At 40.1% G+C, this 22919-nt stretch overlaps 1 protein-coding gene across 3 annotated transcripts in view; it reads right to left on the bottom strand.

Annotated features, from left to right (window-relative positions):
• The window catches only part of LOC129118966 (protein ELYS-like), a 43770-nt gene that overhangs the window by 8047 nt on the left and 12804 nt on the right, over positions 1–22919 (bottom strand). For all 3 annotated transcript variants that reach the window (XM_054630630.2, XM_077175742.1, XM_054630631.2), the window contains exons 7-32: positions 22616–22700; positions 18094–18244; positions 17246–17378; positions 16978–17159; positions 16451–16512; positions 15639–15767; positions 13465–13555; positions 13287–13376; positions 12956–13096; positions 12087–12191; positions 11869–11962; positions 11445–11568; positions 11277–11333; positions 9950–10096; positions 8876–9063; positions 8555–8699; positions 8327–8458; positions 7640–7787; positions 7404–7554; positions 6754–6861; positions 6071–6266; positions 5002–5196; positions 3384–3813; positions 2765–2864; positions 1742–1848; positions 394–554 (exon numbers count right to left, since the gene is read on the bottom strand). In XM_054630630.2, coding sequence (XP_054486605.2) covers positions 394–554; positions 1742–1848; positions 2765–2864; positions 3384–3813; positions 5002–5196; positions 6071–6266; positions 6754–6861; positions 7404–7554; positions 7640–7787; positions 8327–8458; positions 8555–8699; positions 8876–9063; positions 9950–10096; positions 11277–11333; positions 11445–11568; positions 11869–11962; positions 12087–12191; positions 12956–13096; positions 13287–13376; positions 13465–13555; positions 15639–15767; positions 16451–16512; positions 16978–17159; positions 17246–17378; positions 18094–18244; positions 22616–22700 — 3652 coding nt within the window. The remainder of the gene's footprint in view (positions 1–393; positions 555–1741; positions 1849–2764; positions 2865–3383; positions 3814–5001; positions 5197–6070; positions 6267–6753; positions 6862–7403; positions 7555–7639; positions 7788–8326; positions 8459–8554; positions 8700–8875; positions 9064–9949; positions 10097–11276; positions 11334–11444; positions 11569–11868; positions 11963–12086; positions 12192–12955; positions 13097–13286; positions 13377–13464; positions 13556–15638; positions 15768–16450; positions 16513–16977; positions 17160–17245; positions 17379–18093; positions 18245–22615; positions 22701–22919) is intronic.

The raw sequence follows: 22919 nt of genomic DNA, 5'->3' as shown, positions 1-22919 counted from the left end.
TCCTTTGGTAACTGGTTACCAGTACAAAGCAGCTGCACTCCTGTAACTTTCTTATTGTCTTTAACATTAAAACTATTTTTTAAGTAAAATAAAGTTTGAATTCAAGTAAATCAAATGAATGCCTAGCTGGTTTCAACAATAGTTTAGGCTTTTATTTTGGTTTTGTTTGCTCTCAAAGGCCTAAGTCTTGACAGGTCCCATTCATGTTATAGGAACAGAGAATGCAGAAAAGAAAAACATATCTGCCCTTACAACACTGGGGTTTTTAACTTGTGTTAAGCAGCTCAAGAAACAGACACATTTTTGAGTGCCTCCAAATTGTCAATATAACAGGCCTGTCCTCAATTTGCAAACTGTTCTATTGTGTAGAAAATGGGAAAATAGTTTACTTACATTAATTTCCTCAGTTTTTGGAGGATTGCTAGAAACAGGGACTTCTTCAGCTTCAGCTGCTTCAGGGTTACATTCTTCAGGTAAATCCACACACTTGCCCTCAAGGCGATTTTGAAACGGAGCACTGACCATGTCCTCACTGTCAAGGATACTTATCACAGCTAGAAGAGATTTATGTAATTTTATCTTAACCTTTATATAAATGATCTAAGTTTAAGCAAAAAGAAGTAACAGAGCTAGCAAGAGCAAACAATATGGTTCTCCATCCTGCCACATATATTGGGCTTTCTCCAAAAGCTAAAATGATTGTGCTGGTTTTGGCTGGGATAGTAATTTTCTTCATAGTAGCTGGTACTGCTCTACTCTGAATTTGTGCTGAAGGCAGTGTTGATAACAGGGATGTTTTAGTTACTGCTGAGTAGCACCTATACAGAGCCAAGGCCTTTCCTGCTTCTCACACCATGCCAGCAGTGAGTGGGCTGGGGGTGCACACGGAGATGGGAGGAGACACAGCCAGGACAGCTGGCCCCAACTGACATCCCATAAAATATGGCATCATGTTCAGTATAAAAGGCAGGTGAAAGAAGGAAGAAGCAGGAGACATTCAAAGTTATGGTGTTTGTCTTCCTTCCCATGACCCATTTTCCTGCTTTCCTGGAGATGGTTGAACACCTGCCTGACAATGGGAAGTCGTGAATGAATTCCTTGTTTTGCCTGAGTTGCATGCAAGGCTTTTGCTTTCCCTATTAAGGTGTCTTTATCTCAACCCAGGAGATTTTTCCTTTAGCTCTCTGATTCTGCTCCCCATTCACCCAGGGGAAACGAGTGAGTGGCTGTGTGGGGCTTAGTTGTCGACTGAGTCTAAACTGTGACAACTACAGATCAGGTAAAGGATGCAGCCCCACAGCAAGGAAGAAAGAGGAGAAAATCAGTTGTCAAGCCCATGGAGGGGAAAAAAGAGGAAAATGTGGCTGGAAAGGCACACTGGTAGACAGTTGCTTCAGTCTGAATACTGAGGATGCATCATCTTTTAAAATAGTAAATCAAGCAGCACATCCCATGGCACACAAATTGGTAGTGGTGTACAACATTAAAATAAATACTGATCTCTCCTTAAAATACTTTAAGTTCTACCAGCATCTCAATGTTTTGATCAAGAATGAAAAGATTCACTATGCACTTTCTCCAAGGACTTTCTTTAAAGAAGGTGTTCTCTCCACAGTTTAATGAAAGTTAGCAGTAACATGCTACTACTATTTCAATCTGAGACATCTACAGTGGTATGGCAAACTACACATTTCACTTGAGGAGCTCTGCTACCCTACCACACAGAACATTTCCAACATACATTCACTGTCTGCCTCCGGGGATTCAGCGAGCTGTGGGTTTGTTGCAAGCAGTATGGCTTTTTTTTCTGATGAAGAGGTCATTTCAGACTCCTGGTAGGTTGTTGCACTTCATGAAAAGAGAAAAATTCATCATAAAGCTTGAAAACACACCTTTAAGAGCTCTACAAGTTACTTTCTCACTGGAAAATCTTCAAGTTTCAAATCACAAAAAAATACAAGAAAAATTAGGAATTCCTCTATCAACATAATTCATTTTGTGACTCAATTCGTAATTCACTTTGTAACTCATTTTATGCAATCAATCAAGTACATAACATTCTTTCCAGCGATCCAACATTAGATAATAACATAGTAGAGGTGTATTACAGAATAATGTATTATTTGTCTTCTATAGAAAAAAGGCAACTACAATAAGAGGTTCAGAACCAACTGAACATAAGTCTGTACAGGTGAAAGTTACCACTTGAAATTAAAGGTTCTCTCATTGCTGACATTCTTTATCGCTCAGCAGTTGCAGGTTTTAAAGTACCTGGTGAGAAAATGGCTTCCCTTTCCATAAACAAATAAATGCTAGTGGAGCACACACAGAGAAAACAAAAATTAAGTGTAAAAAATATTGTCAGAAAGCATTCAAACTCCAAAATAAACCCACTGAAGTTACAAGAATCTCAGGATTCCTTTTTAACTACACAATTCTCAGATAAAAAATTCCAGGGCTTATGTTCACAGTATCTGCTCAGTAACTCTCACAAGGTATGTATGGGACTGTTGAATGAAGTCTTTATCATCATACTTTGTGGTCTGCTATGATTTGAGAAAAAAGGCTCAAATTGACAGCTAGTCAATATGCATGACATTCATGCCAGATTACTTTTGGTCACGGACAGAATGGAATAGACAGGCCCTTACATATAAGAACACAGGAAAGAACTAATCCCAGGTCAAAATCAGTTTCCAAACACAGAAAAGCCAGCAGCTATATGTTGTATGAACCCAAAGATGCATCTACTTCATAAGCTCACCCTTCATTTCCAGCCCCAGAAGTTGCAGCCTCAGCAGCTTTAAGCACCAGCTTATACTCAGGAAGGGTCTGATATTCAGCATTTGATTCTTCCACAAATCCTACAAAATGAAGAGATGGATGACTTCCCTGTCGCACTCAACATCACTTCTTTTAAACTGCTCATATGAGTTTAAAGTGATCCTTTATGCACATCACCTAGGACAGGGACTTAACAAAATCATGCTACCCAAGACTTCAAGTGCAGATGGCCTGTGTTCTTCTTTCCAGTAGAACAAGAAGCCTGAGGCGTAATTTCAGTCAAACAATGTAAAAATTCCTGCAAATTATAGAAGTACTCCTAAAACATAACCAGAGGCCAAAGTTTTAAACATGCATCCTTTTCAAAACTCCCACACTGTTGCCTTTCAGCTGCAACTACACAAAAAGATGTCAGCCAAGGAAAGTATACATTCGTAAGGTCCAGGATACCAAAAAAAGGACTTAAAATATAGAGGTAATTTTAAAAGCCTAGAGCACTAATGAAAACTCATAATTAATTGCTGCACTCTTCAGTAATTCAATATTCTGAAGACATAAAAAAAATTCAAAAACTTAGGTTATCACAGGATGAAACGTACCTGCTTCTTTTCTTTGCCCTGAAGGACCTGGTTGTTCTATCTGGAAAGGTTTGTCTTCAACCATTTCACTTTCTTCCTCCTTCTCCAATTCTTGAACATGAACAGTTTCTTCATAGGAAGAATTAGCTGGTTTAGCAGATATAAAGATGACATCATCTTCAAAATCACCAGGTGATTTTGCATCATGATACTCCAAAGTAGTCTGGTCTGATCTGACAGAGAAGTTACTATTTTCCTTGCTGACATCCATCTTCTCCAAATCATCTCCAGGTATGCTTTCTAAAGACTCCTGCAATTCAGCACGATCTTCCCCAGGATTGCTCAGAGTAAACACATCTGGTTTAGTTCTGCTTTCAGACCAAGCATCCTCTACCAAGCCTTGATGCTGCTCAGATGAAGTTCCAAATAGTGCCTTATCATCTTCTGTCACCTAAAATAAAAGTTCAGATTGGCAACATGAGTCTGCTTGTTGTCAAAGCAAAACAAAAAAAACCCAACAAATACTGATATTTTCAAGTTCCACATGTCCCCTAAGTGAGGCAATGCAAAATTAATTCTCCTTCCAGCCTTATCTTAGATTTAAGGCTGAGTGTAAAAATTAATTACACTTTAGATTGCTTATTGAGTTTCCATGACATTGAAGAATTAAGATTAAATCAGTCTTGCTCACAATGTCATCTCAAGGCTCTTCACTGGGTTTACTAGTGTGTTTTCAGGAAGACAAAGCTTTGCCTAGTAAAACCCTAGCTCAAGATTTCTCTATTTTATGGTTGCCCTTTCAACAAACACATATGCACGACTAAAACATGCTGGTTTTCAGCTATGCCTGTGGCATGGAACAAGCAAATTAATCTGGCCATAGTGCCATTATTAGTAAGAAGTTCATACAGGAGAGAGCACATCTTGTTACAACTGAGCAGCTCCTTGTGACATACACGAGCTACTCACACGTGGGATAGCAGCACATGCCCCTCTTGTGCCCCCCATTTGGGCACAATATGCTGGCAAGTGGCTGATGGGCTCAACCACAGAATCCAGCTACACAGCTGCAGGAGCAGAAGGGACCACAGCTGGTCAAGATGGACCCATTGCATTTGAAAACTACATGGATACTATCCCTGGTGCAAGGCAAGAAGCTGACCCGAGAACTTTAGGCCTGAGAGAACAAAACACTACAGTTCTCTTCATCAGGAGTCTCTTTTTACCATCATTTAAGTAAATTCAATGTTGCAAAATGACAGGTTGAGAGTCAATGCATCTTTATGACTTTTGTTACTTTCCCAGATATTCAACTTACAAAATTTAACAAACCCAAACAAGAGGCTCCATCTGTATTCCTTACCTTCCTGCAACACTACCATTTGAAAAGGTACAGCTGAAAGGTGAACTAACAATCTGAACACATGAGAAAAACCCACCATGGTCCCTGATGTTTGTTATGAGTATGTTCCTGCAAGAACATCATGTTACAAAATGTCTAGCATAACACAATCTTTTTTTTTTTTAACCAAATTCTGCCATTCTGATTCACAATCCAGATTCTCAGTTAAGGAATATAGATAAGTCTAAATTAAATCACAGCATCATCTGAAAACTCACTAGCTGCAGTCCAGCTTACCCCAACAGCCCACTTTGCATGTGAGCTCTCTTCCCTGAAAGATATTCTAGGTTCCTTTGCCCGTAGAGGAGGAGTAACTGATCGTCCTGGGGATGCAGAGGGAGTTGCTAGGGGTGTAGTGCGAAGGCTGGACCTGAGAATAGACTGAGGAGTAAACCCAGGAAAACCAGAAGATGTGGCCAAAACTTTAGCTCTCTAGGAAAAGAAATAAAAACACTTAATTTAGAACCAGTTAAATCATCAAAACAGATGACTGTGCTTAAATTACAAAAATATAATTACTCTAAACTGTGAGCTGGGTTTATAGCAGCAGAAAGTTTTGCCTCTGCACTGTTCTTCCAAAAATACCAACATTTTAAAGATAAAAATGCATGCTTTTTCTATTTCCCTTCGTTTGTCTTTGTAATGCCAACAAAATAAATGTTATTTTTCAAAATTACTTCTTCAGGAAACAAGGATATGACTGACATCTTGTTTTCTGCAATGTTATCTCCTATCCACATTATTTTTGCAATTCCTACATTGCTCTTATAAAAGGCACACAACTTCACTCTGCACACTAGCGTTTTCAATCGCTGCATCTGACAGCCATTCTGCAGAGAAACAGACACAGCTTTTTCCTTAATTAATCAGCCACACACAAGAGGAAGTGACACTGCTGCAGAAATACCTACACATCTGCATGTAGAAGCATTCAGCTATTCTTATCTCAGATTATTTTACAGTATTGAAAGGGTTTTCAAAAGTGGAGGATGAAGCTAGCTCATTAGTATGGATGGCACTTCACAAGAAGGTGAAAAGATGGAATTGTTCCATACAATAAAAATAAATTTAGTTCACAAAGCTATGGGACAAGCTGTCCACTGCAATCAACTGAGAACTAAAGTTTCCTGCTTAAAGACTGTTCCCAACTTAGTGCTTCCAAAAGGACTGTGTATGTAATAACCACGTGCATACTGGAAATTTCAATCCAGAAGCACTTCTACTAAATACTTTGGTGATTTCACTTAAAAGAAACCTTACAAGTTTTTCATTTGGTTGGTTGCTACTGAGTTTTTAAAATACAAACCTTGACCACACGAGGAGTTTCCAGTAAATTCAACTCTGATGCCCTTGGCAGATTGTTTTGGGAGCTGGAGCGATGTGCATTTGCTCTCAGGGGGCTGGATGCCACAAAAGAAGTGGAAGCTCTGCATGGGGACTGCCAGCTCTCCTCCTGTGCTACAGAGCGGGAAGGAACAGGACGAACCACCAAATCCAGCAACCTGTTAAAATACACATTTTAAACTGGAACATCAATAAATAAATGAAAAAAAGCATGCTGTGATTATCTCAGATGATGCAGAACAAAAACACTGGACAAACAAGAAATACCACCTCAGTGCAGGGGGTGATCAATCAGTCCCACAAACAGGGGTGCCTCCAAGTGACAGGCACTCTGGAGCATTTTTTCATTATTTCTTTGCATTTCATACCTAATTTCCTAAATCCCTGCCTCTGACATAAGAATACCCAATTTTATGTTGCATAATGACCTAATTCTCAGTAGTGGAGAAAACTCATCTACATTGCAATGCAGGGACCATTTCAAATTGTGTACCTAATTTTGTCCCTAAGCTGACTTTTTCTTTGAGACACAACACTAAATCCAACACAATCCTTGCTAAACCAAAAAAAGCATACACACATGCACATGTATATATATGATAAACAATACAATTTTGAAATATAAAGTCTGTAGATCTACTATACCTTGAACACCTTTGAGAAAGTTTTGTAATAGGTGTCCCAAGAAAGGCATCAGGCAACTCTGCACCAGGGAGAGGATGTGTACTGACTGCTGGCTCTGTAGTTCTAGGACTAGAAGGAAAATGAAAACATAATCGATTTTTATTCCCTCAAAGCCCAGCCATATCAGAATTAAAGTTTATCCACCTACATCCCATGTAGGACAATCACTTGACAATTTTAAGCCTCTTCCCCACTCTCACTAATTCTGCTTATTTTTAAATAACCAAGCAGGAACTGGTAAAAGATTACTATGGGATCACACAAATGAGTCTATAAAAGTTGGTACACCAACAGCTTCATGGTAGTGACAAACAAGTTGAGTTTCAGCTTCTTAAACACTGTAAACACATTCGCCATAATGTAAATATGTGCATTTGTATAGAGAAGATTTCACAGCAGAAAAACTCTCCTCACACTACACAAGGAATTGATTGTTAGCTGCTATATATGGGCAGAAATGCAAAACAAAGCTTTATTCATGTCCACCTTCCCACCAAAAAACTAACACAATTCAAACTGAAATCTCTTTCTCTCCCGCTACAACTCACTCTCTCTCCACCTCCCTCTCCAAACATGCAGTTTAGGAGTAACTTTTATAAAAGGCTGCTTACCTATCAAATCGTGAGATATTTGTTTTCTCTTCATTTCCTAGCCATACTTCTCCAATTTTGGACAACACTTTACTGATGAAAGTTGCTCTTGTATGCACATTTCCTGCATTAGCCTGCCTTGTTGCTGTTGATAATGGCTTTGGCCTTGGGACTGTAAAGCAAGAGGGAAAAGTATCAGCCTTGTGTATTCAAAGTGATGGCCAGCTGCACATCCAAGTTCCCTTCTCTAAAATTACCTTCTCTTAAGACTGATGAAGGCAAACGATATGGCTTGGCTCTCTCTACTGCCAGCTTCCTTTGAACTGTGGGAAGGATCTTGCCATACTGGTCTAAGAGAGAATTTCTGGCTACTGCTCTCTCTCTCAAGCGAGGATCACGATCATTCTGACAAAGGAAATGTGTAAAGCAAGAAGTTAACAATTCACCAGAAGTTCATTGCACAGGATGTCTCTGCTCTTTCCAACTAAGGCCTAAATTTGCTCTACAGACAAAGGACAACAAATCCCTGCACAGAACCACAGCAAGTTCTAGATTCCACCCAGGAGCACACATCAATTTTACCTGGTAGTTTCGAAGTGCAAGGAAGACTAGTAAAAAAACCCAAAAACATAAAAACTCCAAACAACTCCAAAACTCACAACTAAAAATCATAAGGCAAATTTTACCTATGGAGCATCTAGACTGCTCTCAGGTAAAAGCCAGATAGGAGACATGACATACAATGTACTCCTCACTCCACAGAAACAAGTAACACAAACTACTTCCATAACCTAAACCATACATAACAGAGGGATCTGAGGAACTGAATGAAAAGAGAAGATACATGTTTATTCCTCAGATGCAAACAAACTCTTTTAACTGGAGTCCATTGTGGTCTGTAAGTTTTAATTCATAATTTCACACAGCAGGACTGCTACCCTTACCAACAGATTGGCCTTCATGGATTGATTCAGCTGGAGTGCTGGGATGTAGTTGGCACGCTGCAGATGGTGGACTAAGAGGAATTCATGGTTCTGAACACCAGATTTGGTCTGTAAAAACTTCTCCAAACACTCCTGTGAGAAATAACACATTTCAGACATCATTACCATTCTGCCTCTTCTCTTGCCAAAGAGACAAGGTGTTTTTTTTTGTTTCTTCTCCAAACTCACTTTTTCTGTGTCTGTGAAGGGCAGCTTCAGCAAATCCTCCATCAGTCCCATCTCCTGACAGATTTCATACATGTGCTTTAGCAACTCTTCTATGTTTAACTTCGTGGTGTGTTGCTGCAACAGACCCCAAGCCTCCACCATGCACCTGCAGTTAAGGTTTAGGACATGGAAAGGAATGGGAACACTGAGGCCAAAAAGATACCCCACAGTGATAGTATCCATTCAAAGCTCAAAGGAAATGGAGGGGAGCCCCTCCATTTTTGTGCCATCAGTTCTCCACATTTCCCAAGATGTGAATGCCAGGAGTGGAGGTTTCCTTACCTATTGGACAACAGCACGGTGAGGAACAGCCGCACCTCGCTGCTGCTGGACATCGACGGCTTCATCATCTGCATGTACCTGAGGGCTCGCCTGTGCTCCCCCTGGCACATCAGGGACTGGATTATCCTCATGTGTTGCCATGACACAGTCTTGAGTGTAGCTGGATGGAAGAGCAGGGCCAGGGAATTCTGGACAAGTTGAGAACAACTTCATTACCAGAGATACACACACCCATGCAACAAAGAGTCAAAACTTTCTGCAGCAAGGCTGGATGTGCGTTAGACCAACTTAGAGGTCTCAATAACAAAATACTTGATCCAGGACACATCAGCAGCAAGGCTGGATGTGCATTAGACCAACTTAGAGGTCTAAATAACAAAATACTTGATCCAGGACACATCAGCAGCAAGGCTGGATGTGCATTAGACCAACTTAGAGGTCTAAATAACAAAATACTTGATCCAGGACACATCAGTAGAAATTCTTCAGGTATTTGCAGGGAAAAAAAAAATCAGCCACCCAGAACAAAGCGAATGCTTTAAGAGGAACAAATCAGATTTTTCTAAGTTCACAAAACCCCGTGTACAGACATCGCTTTTAATAAATACATTACTTGATAACTTACACTATAAAAAAATTGGTCGTATTAGCACAGTGACAAGAACAACATTCAGTATCAGGAAGAATAGCTATTAGGTTGAAAAGTCACTCCTGCAGTCTTTTGTCTCAAATGTTCCTGCTACCATCAGTTTCCATGCTTCAAGTACCCAAAACACTCTTCTAGAATCAGTGCCCAACCTGTCTGCTGTAAACCTAACCATGGACAGCTTTGAAAATTCAAAAATTAAGTATTAAGTTGATTACTCCTTTGTTTCAATCAATTTTCTGTTAAAGTAGTCAAAACAAAATTTCAAATCTAACTTGTTGCTGAAGATGTCAGACCAGTGTTAAAAAAAAGCTTCCAATGGTTCAACAGCTCCTTATACCTAAGTACCAATTAAAAAAAAATTGTTATTGTTATTGGTTACAGCTCTGCAGGGCAATGTGTGTCTAACTCAACTGTTTCATACTTACTTCATAATCATTGTGATCTAGAAGCCAAAACCCTTGAATCAGCTTAACAAGACCCCAAGGGATAGCAAAGGCAGTTGGAAAGGAGTCAATTGAAGTTTCTGTTTTATTTGGAAAGGAATGCATAATATCCAGCAGCAAGTAAATTGTCTGAGAGTATCTAATTAAGGCAAATAAATGGCTAAGACAAAAAACTTGTATCACAGTACATTTAACAAAACATAGTAATATTATCATCAGGAAGCAGCAAATCCTAATGTATTGATCTTGCCATTTTAAGCTATTAAAACCCTTTATATCAATAGTCAGGTCCTAATCTCAAAACTATATTCTGAATATACTTCCAGAAAGAAACACTTGTGGATTTCTGGAAGGCAATCAAAAAGGCAGCTATTGGGTGTTTATATACTGCTCTTACAAACCCAGGCTTCTGCTTCTGTCAGTGAAGCTACCAGTTGGACACTCAACACACTTCAACATCCAATGCTTAATTATTAAAGAAAACAAGCTCTACAGCTGTTTTATTCTCCTCATTTCCTGTCTTCACAAAACCAACACAAATTGTGGTGCCCTTACAATGCAACTTGGCACTGACTGATTGAAACTGTGTTTAAAACTGCATGTGGACCCCTCACTCAAAAGCCTCACCTTCCCTTTCTGACATCCCATGTTAGGAACATGTCTGAATAAGGCAGCTTGGGACTACAAGCATTTTTAACCCCTTTACTCTCCAGGCTCCACTCTTGATTTAGCCAACAAATAACAAAGATAATTCTGCATGTTCCAGCAGCCTAAAAATTAAGCTTCTGACCAATGAATATTCATTGTGCCTGCACTTTTAACACAAAAAATACCCAAAACCAAACACTTTTAGTAAGGCTGGGAAACAAATGATTTTAGTAAAAATCAGCAACCGGAAAGCCACTTTTACAAACCCTTTTACTCTGAAACAGTACATTTTAGGGCACCATAATCACAAGCAGTCATATGCTACATATAAGGGTGTCTTGAAAAATTAGTAACTGCATTAAAATTTGCGAAGAACTAAGCAAGGTTTTTATCTTGAATTCAACTTAGAGAACATGCTTTCTCATAGGACCAGAGACTTTGCAACAAAACATTTAAAAAAGGAACCAGTAAACTTCCAATCTAGAAAGAAACTAAAAAATGCTTCTGTCAAGGAGTTAATTCTATTATAAATGTGTTCACTCACATTGTGTTTGAGGCATAAATTTAAAAGTGTTGTTAACCACACACAGGTGACAAGTATGAAAAACTTCTATGTGCACACACTGAAGTAATGACACAATGAAGTATCTGGAAAGGATACAATTGCATGTTTGTCGCTTTCTTCAATGCTTTCTAGCAAATAGAGATCCAGCAGTGCCTGAAATGAAAGATGAAAAGGTTTTCTAATGCTCCTGTCTTTCAACATCATTGGCTTCAGGGGACTGCTGCTGCTGCTGCTGCTGGGGTTTTCAGTGAACAGAACACTCACATGTAAACTAACAGGTGGGTATCTCCCAGTGCCGCCTTCATCTCTCCGCCACAACTTCTCCACTTCCTCTCCCAACTGGGAAACCATTCCATCAATCATCAAGCAATCAGAATCCCATTTGCCTCTGCAACAAAAGGGACCAAGGGCTTGCACAGAGTAAAACACTCATTCCAGCCCCTCAGTGTCACAGATTTCAGGAGTCAGAGCAAAGATGGTCCTTAGCTCACAATCATCTTATTCATTAAGGAGTCCAACACACAAACCCAAGAGAAGAGTTGCAATGACCTTTTGGGTTCCAGGCTTGCTTTCATGCTCTGTTACGTGTAATGCCAAGGAGTGCAGACAAAGGGTTTTAACTGCAAAAATAACCACACTCACACAGTCTAACAGTGGCAGCTTTCTAGAGAATTCCTCTAAGTCTTACCTTGATAAGCGCTCCAGTTTCTGTCGGTGACCCGTATAGTAGCTCTGAATCAGAGGGTAATTGTAGAAAGGTCTGGACAAATGCATGTCATCATCTACAGGTGATAAAGTAAAAAGCAAGTTAAAGAATTAAGACCACGTTTTCAACTAAAACTTTGGTCTAGACAGACAGAAACCACACAGCCTCAAGTGTTTTGGTACTACAGTCTCTGTGCTTACCTAAACCCTCAGGAAGGAGACTGGATCGACAGAACCAGATCACCACTTGTGCGTACAAAGAAATGAGGCTGGTTACCATCTGCTTATTTGTCAAGTCTGTAAAACCTGAAAAAAAGGCATAAGATGTTTTGGATCTTCCTCTCATTTTTACAAAGCTCCCCTCAGCAGAACAAACACAAAGTATGAAACACCATGGTGGAACTCTTTTTACATGTAGTTGTCCCTCTGGATCAATTATGAATTTGAAGGAAAAAAAAACCACTGTTCACCCTCAAAACAAAAACCAATCACTACAAAGAAACAGAATCACAAAAGATTAAAATTGAAAAATAAAGCCTAAACTGTAAGATACACTCAAGAAGACAACATTTGTTTTCCATGTAGCAGAGATTTTTACTTTAGCCAAAGAGTCCTCTTTTTCCCTCAATATGCCAACAACAATTTTTAAAATCAGAGGCCAAAAAGAACTCAAGGTTAACTTCCTTTACACATTACACATTTCAGTTTCTATTGTATTTCCCAGCAATGTGCACACAACTATCAATTGCTAGCTAACAACTGGGAACACTTCTCAGCATTACCACACTCTGTTGCTGCAATTGCTGCGCCCAGGTCCTTATTCAGCTCAGTGCTGAACCAGTGCACCCTCTCCTACCCAGCCTCATGAACTCCACAACAAGCTGCTCCCCTGAACTCAAAGTGGCTTAAATCAAAGTCCCAACTGATCAGATTTAAGCCTCTCCTCCCAGCTCAACCTGACTCTCTCCCAACCACCCAAAACAACAATGGCTCCTGTCTCCACCGTTACAACCCAAGCATCTTCCAAATGTTAACTACCAGACCAAAGGCCTAGCAGGGCTCTCACCAACCTTTCTCTGTAAGCTCTCGGGCTTCTGTTAGGAAACAGTTCAGGACTGTGCTGAGGTTGCTCAGCAGCAGCTGGCAGTGCTGGAGGGACTGTAATGTCTGGGGGTCAATGAAGTTGCAGGAACCATCAAACAGCGGAACACCTTGTCAACGAGAAATATGGAATCATCACTCAGCAGAGCAACTGCACACTTCCAAACTTCAACACTTCAACAAGCACAGGAGACTTCAAGAACCATTTAAAGAACCAGCAGCATACACTGGCAGAGGAGTGAAGAAGATCCTTTAGAAAGAATGACTCCAGGTTTCAAAAACCACCACACCACTACTCACATATTTGGTCCAGTTCATCTTTTGTACAGATCACTTTGTTCCACGTCCACTCAAGAACAAACCGTAAATTTACAGCAGAACTTGGCTGCTCTTTAAAAACAGAAAACAAAAAGGACATGAAGCCACAATTTCTAACCAAAACACACACACCACATAAAAACAATGGAAGCAGCATTACCTTCAGAAGTCCAGTGTTTAATGCATCCCGTCAGAAGTTCCAAAGAACCTGTCTGCACAGCAGCTGACAACACTGCCTCTAACTGCTCCTCCTGAACAGGACAGACAAAAGCAAATCACAACCTCACAGACTTCTCCTCTCAGTCTCACCTTGATAAACACTGCAGCTTCTCTCGGTGACCCATGCAGTAGCCCTCAATCAGACACTACCTGAGCCCCTGACAGAAGTGTTTGCTTCTGACTGGTTACCCACTCAGACATTAGCTGCAAATGCTGCTACTTCCATATTCTTGACTCTTTCTTCATTCTAGCCACAGGCTGGACTGCTGGCTGGTTTGAGGAACACAGGAATGTTTTCCTCTGACATTTCAACTTCATGCAGGCTAGTTTCAATCTCCATTTCTGTGCCTCAGGCTTTCAGTCTTCATTTACAGAGTCCCAGTTAACTATTTCCAGTAACATCCTCTGCTAATACCCATTATGCACTTTGGGCACATCCCTTTGCCATCAGGAGCACGTGAAGGGGACAGAGCAAACACCACTGTGTTTGCATGGAAACAGTGAAGCTGAGGCCAAGCAGCTCCTGAGACTAGCAAGACAGGAAGCAACTTTGACAGCCAAAACATGAAGTTTCAATTTGTTAAAGCACCATAAAGAAGCGAAACATTTCAGTTCTAATGGGCTGGAATTTCAGCCTGTTCAATTACTGTATTCTAATGCCATGGCAGTCCTTGAGAAGGATAATGCACAGGCATGCACACACATGGAAAGAATGTAGCAGCTTATTCAAGATCCGACATTTATTTCAGGTGAAATGATCCTGCAACAAATTTTTCTTTTTTTCTTTCCTCTATTTTCTTAAAACAATTTTATAAGTTTGCATTCTAAGTAAAATCATTATATTTAAGAGCAATTTCTATATATTAGAAGACATACAGGATATTTCCATCTTTTTCTGAAATCTGGTTTCAGACAAAGAAACATGCCAAATACTACTTAGGCCACCAAACAAAATTCCAAGTTATTTGACCCTAATTCTGATTTTTTTCTTTCTAGTATTCAAAAGCAATCCCTATTTACTGCAGTGTCTGAACAGTACAGTCACAATTCAGCAAAGGTCATCATAAAATTTCTTGCTATCCCAAGTAATTTCACACCAGAGTTGACATCAGAACATCTAATCAGAATGTAAACGCCTACATCAGGCTTGCAAAATAAGCATTCTATGGGCTGGGTCTGCTTGCCAAATTTGTTTTAGCTACCACACTATGCAGAGGTATTCTTTTTCCTGACACATTTCCACAGTCTGGTGAAGAATCCCACAGACAGGAAGATGAAGGCAGGGGGAAGACTGCTCTCCCCTTCCTAGTGCTTGCTCTCCACTCCATGATAACCACTGAACCCTTCAGCTTTGACCCTGCCTGGAGAAAGATGGGCTGTTCATCACAAAGGCTCCTTCTTTCATGAAACCCTTCAGATGAGAAACAAAGTTTGTTGCACCAAAAATGGAAAAGGCACGAGAGGGGGGTGTGAAGCCACTGTGGTGACAGACAGAATGCAGCAGTATTGAGAGATACAGGAGAGGGAGGTGCTGCAGCAAGAGGGCAGTCTAAGAGGAGGAAATCGAGCTACAACAGCTCAAGGCAAAGGCTACAGAGGTAAAGATCAGTTTGAGAGGGTGCAGGGAAGGGAAATTCCCCCATGAAGGGATAATGAGAGGAAGTGGTGATGCAGTTGTCAGGTAGAGAGCACCATTATAACTGGTTACCACTTCCTTGGAAGGAAATAACGTCTAGTGCAGCAAGCTGGTGTTTGCAATAGTGCACATCTGAGGGGGAGGCACCATTGGGCAACCTACTGTCCTGCACCCAAGGCTCTGAGACACTGGGGGCATGAAGAGGATGAAGGCTGCTCCCAGGGAGAGCTGCCTTCTGATGCACGTGCCCAGCACTGACTGAATGCTTCCACATGCAGACGCGGGCATGAAATTTACAGACACTGAAGACAAACCTCTCAGGACAGCTCACAGTCAGAAGAACATTATAACTTCTGCTAACTGTATGTCAAAACCTGCTTCTCAGAGCAGTTTGCAATCAAAAATCATGGTCTTGTAGCCTCTACAGCCTTCAGACAAGATGGATATATTTCCCCCTGGATTTTCCAGCATACACTCACCTGACTCAGACTGGATGGCTGGACATCAACCAGTCTTGGAGACAGCAAGCCAGCTACAAGACACCGAGAGTAGCTGTCACGGATGGCTTCACTTATTAAAGGACCAGATTTCTTCAAAAACTTCAGGGTCTGAAACATCAATCAAAACAGGTTAAGACAGCATTCAATCACAAAGGTTCTGCCTTAAAAACAACAGCCAAACTAATGGTTTCAATTTTTAAAAAAATATCCTGTAGAAGAAAATACAACCTTTGCAATGCTAAAGGAAGCATTTTCCAGCCTGTCTGTCAATACACAGGCCTGGTATTTTCCCTGACACAAATTACATTTTGTAAAAGTTCAACCTAACACACAACTTTAAATCACACATCTGTGCTTGTTTGTGCTGAAGCTGAAATACTTAGTGAGCTGGAACTTAATTTGAAAGGGTTTGTCAAAAGCTGTGCAGTGGCTCAGAAATTAGAATTTGGCCAAGGTTGAGAGAAAAAACAGGCATTTCTTCCTCAACAGTTAAATCACTTTTCCCTCTCTCCATGCTCAAGTTCATCAGGGATCGAGACCCTAACTCCACACCATACAAAGAAGTAAACAGCTTCCCCAGCTTCCACCCCACTCGTCCTTTCCAGCCATTCGATCCCTGCTCATGCCTCCCTACAACACTGCCATTTGCATGAAACTGGCACGATATGACTGCAGCTATGCATGGGCATGGGCAGTGTGAGCATCAAGTGGTCTCTGACACTCAAAGCACTGCAAGAGAAAAGTTACAGAAGGTTCATCTCTTGACACTCTCAAGACAATAAAAAAGTCACCTCCTTCTGGAAGCCGGTGCAAGTCATGTGAACAACTCCCGAGCTGAGCAAGCAGGTCACATCTGCAGAAACAAGCAACATTTGACAGACCTTGGCACCTTCTCACCAGTTCATGCTTTATAAATACTGCTGTCTGCAAAGACAAACCTCCAGCACCACTTTTCCTTCATCACATCACTTACACACATCCCAGAAAAAGGAGTTACTCTCTGTCTCTAGAAACTTGAGTGCCACCCAGTGCTGTGCTTTGTGCCTCAGCTCAAAGGCATTTCATTTTGGGACCATCACCCCTTCCCAGGCCATGTTACAGAAGCCCCAAAACCCAAAACTCAGCTGCCTGTCAGATATGTTTCACCAGACTAAGTGCCTTGTCAGGACAAGGTAACCAGGTTGGAGAAGGTTTGTGGGGCTTTTTTTGGTTTGGTTTTCATGTGACAAACAATGAACAAGAAAGAGAACCACTCAAGTGACATTTGACCTCCACCAAAGCTTGCCACTATTCAAATGAAAAGCAGTCAAATACCTACCAAAATTATAGGTGCTTGGATTAAAGAACTGTTCAGGCGGCGGATAGGAAGGAGGAACTCCTCGACTCAGACTACGCTCGTGTACCAGAATATCCAAAATGAGGTTTGGAGAAGTCATGCTTATTACAGGATCCAGTGACCACAGGGCAAAATAGGGGCAATCATGAAGGAATTCTTCTGGCCTTAAAGAAAACAAGTGCATATGTTCAAAACCAATTTTCAAATTAACCTTTTGTAGAGATGTTGAAACCTCCTAATTAAGACCTACCTCAGTGAGTCTGGCATTTGAGCATGATACCAGCGATTGATGTCAAACACACCCAAATAAGTAGATGGTTTTCCCTGACCATAGGTATTCACTTGCCAACTGAAGATTGATACACTGGTGTCAGGAGAGATTACTGTCAAAGACAAGACATTGTTTCTTACTGTAGAAAATACCAGATTTTTGGTGGTTTTAAAATATCACTTTCTATTTTGGCTTAATTCTATTATTTCACTCAGGAAACCAAATACTTTATTATGAATGATAAAAACAATATACAGAGTAGCAAATGTCAATGTGATAGGTTTTAATCATAATGCTTCTCTGTCAAATTTTATGTGTTCCAAAACAAACCAAATACACAATTATTAGCTCATCAAGTTGTTCATCCAGATCATCAAAAAAAGATATGCAATAGAACTGGCTCCAATACTGAGCCCTGGGGAACACCAGTAGTGACCAGGTGCTAAATGGATGCAGCCAGAGGTTTGATGAGGATAAAAAATATTCAGGTAACACTCCCAAGCAACAGACAGAAGGATCTTACTGTTCAATGCAGACAACTGGCAGAACAAACTGACTGACCAGCCTTATACAGATGACCCCACACACTGTTCCAGCACCCCAGCTAACATAAAATAAAACCTACTTTTTCCCTTAAAATATGATGTTCAGAGGGATAAAAAAGTCCCACACAACTTCAGCAAACAATTTTGCTTTTTAAATAAGCCCAACAAGGTCATCTAGATGAATACTTAAGACTTTAAGACTGTGGGTACAGAATAGCATTTACTGCTTAGATTTCCAAACCATGTAGTTCAGAATAACCAGGCAGGGACATCAGAACAAACCTTCATTAACGTTGTCCTCTCTGTCAGCATGGTTGCGAAATTTCTCTATGGTCTGACAGCTGAGTAATTTAGTATTGCTGGTCTGCCCTCTCAAGGGAAAGATTCCACCAGTGAGGTCTAAACTGTACCTTTCATCACAGTATTCCAAACCCTGTGTGGGGAGAAAAAAAAAAAAAAAAAAAAAAAGAGAAGAAGCTAATTTTCATTAGATGCACTAAGAAAGAATGTATGTATCTAATATAACATGCATATTGTACTGTTTATTTCTAACTTATCAACTTGTTTATTTCTAATGAACTTATTTCTTATAGCAAATAAGAACTACATCTGACATTCAAAAAAATTAAGTGTCAAATTTTAACAGATATTGGCTGAAAAGGCTTTGCACATTTTCAAGTATTAGCATTTCCTTAGCAAAACTTTGCTCTGAAGCATGCACAGTTCACACTATTTTATTAAGGAATTTTGGAAGTAACAGATATATGCAAGGCAGATAAGAAAAATCAAAATCATCTCTTTGAAAAACTAACATGAAGCCTAAGCAAAGAACCTCATCTTCACTGTAGGATAACTAATCACTAAAACCAATTTTAACAGAGATGATGTCCTGAACAAGAAATTCACCATTCTAAAAGACAGTTCCAGAAGATAAAGAACTAAAATTCCATAAACCTGTCCTGCATTAATTTTAATGACTAGAAATTTCTGCTTTCATTCATATATGAAGAGCCATTCCACCTTTCAGTGCAGAGGAGTAGGAGAAAGTAATACCAAACAGTTCCTGCCAAAGACAACTTCCTAACCAAAGCTGCGTATTTTAGGCTCTCCACATTGGGGTAAGCAAATCCAAGTTAAGGAACTCTAGTGCATAGAAGATATTGAGAAATGACATTCCAGATCAGTTAAACAGGACAGTGTTCAAAGGAGTTGCACTGGTCAGATACTGACATGAACACAGAGACTGTACTCAAGCCTTGTGCAGAACAAAGATAAGGATATGCTCCAGGACCATGAACTGATCTGCAAGATACAGCAGCTGCTGAGATGATCTAAAAGAGCTCTTTGCAAGTCTAATTTAAGCGTGTCTTTCCGTTTTCTTACTTGAGCAGATTTAAACCAGCCTTGAAGGCAACAGAGACTCGAGTCTGACACGTTTATAAAAATACAGTGCCACATGCTCCAAAAGGTCCATTTGTGACTTTTACCATGATATGAAGTCAAAAATGCATGGTTTCATAGCCTCAGGTCTGAATCCTGGGATGTACAGCAGTGATGTAAGCAGACAAATGTTTTAAGCTCCTATTACAATGTTTTAATCTCCTATGACACATACTCGGTGAACAAGGAGCAGCAGTAGATTAATTTCCCCTTGTTTACTCAAGCTTGGCCTGGCAAATGGGAACAACTCTTAAATTTTATGTCACTGAAGACCAATGAGAAGAGAGCCATCATATCATACTGACCAATCTGTGACCACAGTAAGTATTCCAACACTTAAGTGTCCACTGGTGAGCACAGATCCTATCGTGATGCATCCCTTGGGAATGGATTAAGAATTGTTTTGTGGGGATTTTTTGGAAGTAGATGCTAACAGGTCTCAGCATGAAAGTACACTATTAAGTTGTTTATCTGTAAGCCAGCTGAAGAACCTGTCTTTCCTCCTCAGAGGGTGCAGATGTTCAGCTCTCTTCAACAGCCTTCTAAGATTGGTTCCTGTTATAATCTTTCTACACATGCCTGTGAATGTACTACTGGTTGTACAGTCTGTAGAGGGATCCAACTCTTATTTTAACTACACCACAGGTTTTTCAGGTCACAAACACAGTAACATTTTTTATCACTTTGTGTGCTTTTTTTCTAAGAGTGTCAAGTGGAATTTCTAGTAAATCCATTTTTAAAGACTGATGAAACATTTCAACTCTCTGAGGTATAAACTGACATTTGTCACATCTTGCTCAGAAAAGACAACCAAGACAAATAACTGCCAAATAGTTAAAGGTCTCACATTTTAACATTAAGTTGTTCAGAAGGAAAAAGGTAGTAGCCATGAGGGAAATAGAGACAATTGCTTTTTCCCCAGTACAGCACACAGTAAAAGGTACTGCCCTTGTCACTGCTAAGACTTAGCTAAAAATTTTCTTTTAAGAGGATAAAACAAAACTGAAATTCAAAAGCAAATCTTGAGAAGATTAAAGAACCTTTCTCCTATCAACCTGCCCAAGTGCTTAGAGCACTACAAGATGCAGGAGTGAACTACAACAAAAACCCTTAAAAAAAAACCAAAACCAAACACAAAAAACCTCCCAGTAAACAAGGTGTTCTGTTCCTCTAGAGCACTGTATATTTTTGTCACTTAAAAACTGCACATGAAGATACGACATGCATATTCAGATGTGTTGAACCACTTGAAGGTATTTCTACTTCATCACCATGACAGATGATGTATTTTAAAGAAACACCACCTCCTCCCAACACCCAACCTTTATCTGCTCAAAAGCAACACTTCCAAATCAGGAAGGTCCTTTCCTACAGACAAAAGGAAAAAAGCATAAAATTCAAACTCATTCAAAAAATTCAAAACTCAAAGTCCCTATTAAAAAAAAAAAAAATCTTTGAACCACAATCCAAGGATTACCTCCATTTCTGTACTACTGAGAACATACAAGGACAAGTGTCAAATAGGAGGAACGACTTGCTGTGAATTAAGATTACTTTCCCATCAAAAAGATCTTGGTAGAATTTCATGCATACTGCTGAATAGAATTAAACATTATAAAACATTATAGAGGTGCCTCTTGCCTCTGTTAGATTATCTGAGACCTAATGATACCCCTTCTATATTTTATCTATTCTATACCACAGCATATCTGCAATCAGTTCTAAAAATTTACGGAGACTTTTCTGACCAAATCATACCATTGTACATCTTTTGTTGGCTTAAAGAGTAGGTTTCAGAGACAACCCATCCAAAACTCAAAACAAGAGTCATCTTTACAGCTACTGAGTTTCAGAATCAACGCTGAAGAGACATTGTAGGTATTTTTGTAGGTGTATTTGAAGTCAGGCTGACAGAGTTTAAAAGAAAAACAAGATTATAAAATAGAGATCAGAAATGTATGAAGAGAAATATATGACCATATTGAAAGAAAAAGAGACAGACAGAAGCTTCCTCAAATCTATAGTTTGGTAACACAAAGCTATTCAAAGCCTTGTCTTCTCTTCCTACATGCCATTCATGTGATGTTTAAATTAAGAGTAATTTCATTTGTAACAGCCATTTCCTCTTCAGGAATCAGATGTGTAAGGGCTCCTCTCAGATGAATCTAGGTGGAACTCATGACACTGAAGTATAAAATTGTATGGCTTCAGCATGGACAGATTGTGTCTGACCAATCTGGCCATCTTCTACAATGGAGTGACTGAAACACTTGGCGAGGGAAAACTGACTGATGTCATCCATCTAGACTTCTACCAGGTCTTTGACACAATCCCTCATGACATCACCATCTCTACATTGAAGACAAGCAGATCTGTAGGGTGGACGACTCAGAAGGGTGGATAAGGAATTGTTTGGAAGGACCAAGCCAGAGAGTTGTGGCAAACGGTCTATCTCCAGGTATGGAATGATGTTGAGTGTGTCCCTCAGAAACCTGTGTGGGGATCAGTGCTCTTCAATATCTTCATCAATGACACAAACAGTGAGATCAAGTGCACCTTAAGCAAGTTTGTAGATGACACAAGGCTGAAAGGTGCAGTTGACAAAACAAAAGGCCAGGATGTCATCCAGAAGGATCTGGAGAAGCCTGAGAGATGGGCCAATGGGAACCTCAGGACATGAAGGTCAGCAAGTCCAAGTGCAAGGTGCTGCACCTGGAATGCGGCAATCCCAGACATGACTACAGACTGGGAAAAGTGACTGAGAACAGCCCTGCCAAGAAGGATGTGGGGGTTCTGGTGGACAGCAAGCAATATGCACTCACAGCCCAGAAGTCCAACCTCATCCTGGGAGACCTAAGGGCAGCCTTTCAGCACATAAAACGAGTTTATAAAAAAGAGGGAGGCTTTGACATTTTACAAGGGCAGATAGTGATAGGACAAAGGAGAAGGGGTTTTCAAGCAAAACAGGAGAGATTTAGATTAGATGTTAGGAAGAATTTTTTTACTGTGAGAGTGGTGAGGATCTGGAGGTCAGGCTGCCCAGAGATGCTATAGATGTCCCATCCCTGGAAGTGTTAAAGGCCAGAGTGGATGAGGCCCTGAGAGAACTGATCTAGTGGGTGGAATCCATAGTCATAGCAGGGGATCGGAATACATGATATTTAAGGTCTTCCAACCAAAACCATTCCATGATTCTATGACTTGTTCTGAAAAGTATGGACAAAAGAATGCCTAAAAAGACTCATCAAAAGACTTTTCTTAAGTCTCATTGATCTTTCATGGTAAATATTAATCTGGTCAACTTAACTGATCCTTACTTAGACAAATTACTATTTTCATCTTCTCATATACAGGCCTGTCTTACCTCATACATGACTTGTCCTGATGCCAGGCGTTTCCTGTCACCAAATGCTAACTGCAACAGATGTAAACTCACAACATCACCTTCACTGAAAAACGTATAAATGAGAAAATTTGGTTACAAAGCTGCTTTACAATTCTCATTATCATTTTATTAGATCTAGGCTGGAACTGACTTAAGAGCATGCTCTTGCTGAAAAGAAAAACACTGCTTCCCAATGCATGATAACTGGTCACATTTAGCCATTAAAACAGAAAGGAAGAAATTTTGACATGAACAGCTTCAGGGGCAAATGCTAACAATGCCT

The sequence above is a fragment of the Agelaius phoeniceus genome, chromosome 3, assembly GCF_051311805.1.
Source record: "Agelaius phoeniceus isolate bAgePho1 chromosome 3, bAgePho1.hap1, whole genome shotgun sequence".
NCBI classification, from domain to species: Eukaryota; Metazoa; Chordata; class Aves; order Passeriformes; family Icteridae; genus Agelaius; species Agelaius phoeniceus.
This window is presented reverse-complemented; position numbering and strand designations above follow the sequence as displayed.